The 3,756-nt window shown below is 43.8% G+C and overlaps 1 protein-coding gene across 1 annotated transcript in view; it reads right to left on the reverse strand.

Annotated features, from left to right (window-relative positions):
* The window catches only part of rpl35a (ribosomal protein L35a), a 3,442-nt gene extending 1,983 nt beyond the window's left edge, over positions 1–1,459 (reverse strand). Inside the window, exons 1-4 of the mRNA XM_069173120.1 lie at positions 1,405–1,459; positions 711–746; positions 418–570; positions 178–322 (exon numbers count right to left, since the gene is read on the reverse strand). Of these exons, the coding sequence (XP_069029221.1) occupies positions 178–322; positions 418–570; positions 711–721 (309 nt within the window). The 5' untranslated portion in view covers positions 722–746; positions 1,405–1,459. The remainder of the gene's footprint in view (positions 1–177; positions 323–417; positions 571–710; positions 747–1,404) is intronic.
* Positions 1,460–3,756: the final 2,297 nt, after the last annotated feature.

Below are 3,756 nucleotides of genomic sequence, written 5' to 3' on the forward strand. Positions count from 1 at the left end.
ACTCACCACTCTGACTCGGTGTCTCTCTGTCTGTCCACCAGTGTCCCCGTGTCCCAGACTCACCACTCTGACTCGGTGTCTCTCTGTCTGTCCCCCAGTGTCCCCGTGTCCCAGACTCACCACTCTGACTCGGTGTCTCTCTGTCTGTCCCCCAGTGTCCCCGTGTCCCAGACTCACCACTCTGACTCGGTGTCCGATGGCTTTAGCCGGCAGGTTGCTGCTGAACTTAGCTCGGACCATCCCGCTGCTGCCGTGCGCTCTCGTCACTTTCCCCCAGATCACGCGGGTCTTGTTGGGTTTCCCGCCCGGCGTCACCGTGTTCCTGAGGAGACGGAAAAAACATCCGGGAGTCACCGGGACAGTTCGGAGGCGCTTACAAAATAAAACCTCTCCTACAAAATAAGAGCGCGCTCTCACTTCTTGGCCTTGTAGACGTAGGCGCAGCGCTTGCCGAGGTAGAAGTCGACCTCGTCGCGGGTGTAGCAGCCCTCCAGCTTCAGCAGCGCCGTGTGCTCGCGCTGGTTCCTCAGACCGCGCTTGTAGCCGGTGAAGATGGCCTTACTCCAGAGTCTGGGGACACGGGGACACGTCAGGACACGGGGACATGCAGCAGGACACGGGGACACGCAGCAGGACACGGGGACATGCAGCAGGACACGTCAGGACACGGGGACATGCAGCTGCTCCTGAACCATGTTTGTACCACTCACCTTCCGGGCATCTTTGTCTTCTTCAGGTGAGTCCACCTGTACACACACACACACACACACACACACACACACACACACACACACACACACACACACACACACACACACACACACACACACACACACACGTTAACACCTGTTTACGTCATCTCCGCTGTCCTTTCACAATAAAATCTCCAGTGCAGAAGTCCCTTGACAATCTGTAGGTTTTAAGTTTCCTTCAGTATCTCAGTGATCCCGTGTTTTGTCTGAACTCCCATGATGCACTGCGGACAGGAGCTGCACACAGTTCTTCTGATTAAAGAAGTTCCGTTAAATAAGAACTAAACGAACCGGGAACACAAACTCTTCACGGCTGCAGCCGCTAAACGCGCCGTTCTGTCGGTGAAGTCCGGCAGCGGATCGGCTGAAGAGCAGAAACACCACCGGTACGGGTCCGGTACGGGTCCGGTACCGGTACCGGTAGCTCCGGACTCCGATAAACTGGAATGATAACGTGTGTGAGGCCGCTCGTTTACCGGAGACCCGCCGGCTCCATCCGATCCGAATCTCCACCATCCGAGCCTCTAACTCGGCAACGAACAGCCCGGAAGACGGAGGACCACCGGACCGATACCGGCCAGCGGTTCTTGACCACAAACGAACCGAATCGGAGGTTTTATTTTGAGGTTCGGTCGGACATGTTCTGTCTCACCTGTTTTAGCGTCCAGAAAAATGGAGGAAAAGAGAGGCCGAAAGGACTTCTGGGTAATTATCGTAAACAGAGCTGTCCACGGAGCTGCCTGATCAAAATGGCGGATTCTAATTTTTCCGTTATTTTTATTGAAAATTATTTATTTTTCATGAACGTAAAAGAGACAGACAGATCTGTTGAATCTCTAAAAACTTTAATTCGTAAAAATCCGTCTGTTGTTTAGTTTCAGAGCTCCAACTTTTATTTTATCAGTGTTTTTTTAATTTTTTTTATTTGAATCCTTTTTAAATTAGTTTGGCTTCGTAACTGAGGCCGCTGTTTAAATAAAATTGGTTCAATTTTGGTTTGTAAATCAGCTTTATTTCTGCTTTTGTTCTGAACTGTTGATGTTATTTTCACTATTTAAACATTTTCAGTAAAGATATTATTTCATGTTTTTATATTTATTTAATCATATTTAACATGAAAACAGTTTAAAACGTAATAAATTATAACATGTTGAACATCCCTCAGTGAAAAATTATGTGTTTGCTTTTCAGCTTCAATTTGAGCTTGAAAATGTTTTATTTTGAAATATCGGAGAAACTTTCACTTTCTGAAACTTTCTGAAAATAACTTCATTCTTTTGATGGAAAAGCAAAACAAAAAATCTGATTTGAAACTGTTTCTAATAAAAACTAATATTTTTTTTTATCTTTATGAACTTTTCTCTTTAATTTGTTTGTTCTCAAAATTATATATATATATAATAAAATTATTCTATTTTATTCTCAAAAACAGACATGAAACAATAGCATGTCGTCTGAAATAAGAAAAACAAAAAGTCATACTATAGCATTAAAATGTACTAATGGGATTATTATTTTGTAATAAATATTTTATATTAGGGTTTTTGTATTGACCTTTAGTTTGGTACTATTTGGACTGCTTGTACAACGTGAACCTGAGAGCACTCAGAGAACCATGTGGCCCAACCTTACAGGGATTTGCCTTAGAAGGACTGCCCCCCATGAACCTTAGTCGCTCTCCATGAACCATGTGTGTTACCTCGGTGGAGCTCGAACCCATGACCTCATGAGGTCGTTTCCAGTTCACAGTCGGTGTTGTAGACCGCTGGACTATCTTTGGCGCCGGTGGATGAGTTGCGGCAGGAGGAAGTGGTTCACGCAGTTCACTCAAAGCTTTAGGGTTAAGGTTAGGGTTAACCCCAGGGTTAGGGTTAAGGTTAGGGTTAGAGTTAAGGTTAACCCTAACTGACAGTCTGGTTAACTCAACAGATAAAAGATTCTCCTTCACCAAGGTTGATATTAAAGGTTCAGATTCCACCTGTTGATGCTGATTCAACTTTTAGTGAAGTTGAAACGTTTGGAGAAATTGAAAAAGTTTTGCATCCACAACACATTACAGGAAGATATTTAATATCACTGCAGACCTCCTTGAAAACACGTATATCTACGATCCAAAGAATGTCTGCGGCAATTTTGGTCCATTTGAATGAATATTTGTGGACGTGGAGTTAAAGGATGCAGTGAGCCAAAGATTCGTCACAATGCTGCCTAACTCCTGGGAAGATTGGTGGCAGTGTTTAGCATTGCTGCCTCTCAGCCAGAAGGTTTGGGGTTCAATTCCCCCTTTGACATCAACACTTTAAACAAAAAGTCAATTCTGAGGCATTTTTTTAACGACATGCTTTAATATGACTTTTGGGTCACTTTTTGGTCGCCACGGGCACACCGATCGACTAAAACTAATCAGTTTGATAACTTGTAATTGTTATGAGTGCACAGACTAAATTTCAAGTCTGTAAATGTAAAATCTGTAGGAGGAGTTCGTTAAAGTACAACATGTGCGAATCACCAAAAATGGCGACTAAATTTAAAATGGTGGACTTCCTGTCGAGTTGACCTAATGGTGCAATGTAACTTTTTTGTACACGTGTCCACTGAATCTCGTGCATGTAGGTAAATGTAGCCGCCGGGGCATCTCTTTAGGGGGCGCTAGCGAGCCATTTGGCCACGCCCACTCAAGACTCCACTAGAATATGACATTTTTCACCGGGAGATGTGTGTACCAACTTTCAGGAGTTTTTGAATATGATAAATCCTCCAAAAATGCCGTTTTTTGTGGAGAAAAATAAGGAACGAGAATAATAATCGCTTGAATAACAATATGCTTTCACACCTTCGGTGCTCGCGCCCTAAAAACTCCAAAACACATAAATATAATAAATGATCAACATTTATCTGACCAGGATGTTCTGAGTTTGTTATTTTGAATCGTGGTTTATAAAAAAAGCCTAAACCACTTCCTGTGTGGACGTTTAAGACAATAAAAGCACCAACACGAGGGATG

This window comes from Embiotoca jacksoni, unplaced genomic scaffold (genome assembly GCF_022577435.1).
Source record: "Embiotoca jacksoni isolate LCO1_2020_lvr unplaced genomic scaffold, fEmbJac1.0.p SCAF_58, whole genome shotgun sequence".
In the NCBI taxonomy this organism is placed as follows: Eukaryota; Metazoa; Chordata; class Actinopteri; family Embiotocidae; genus Embiotoca; species Embiotoca jacksoni.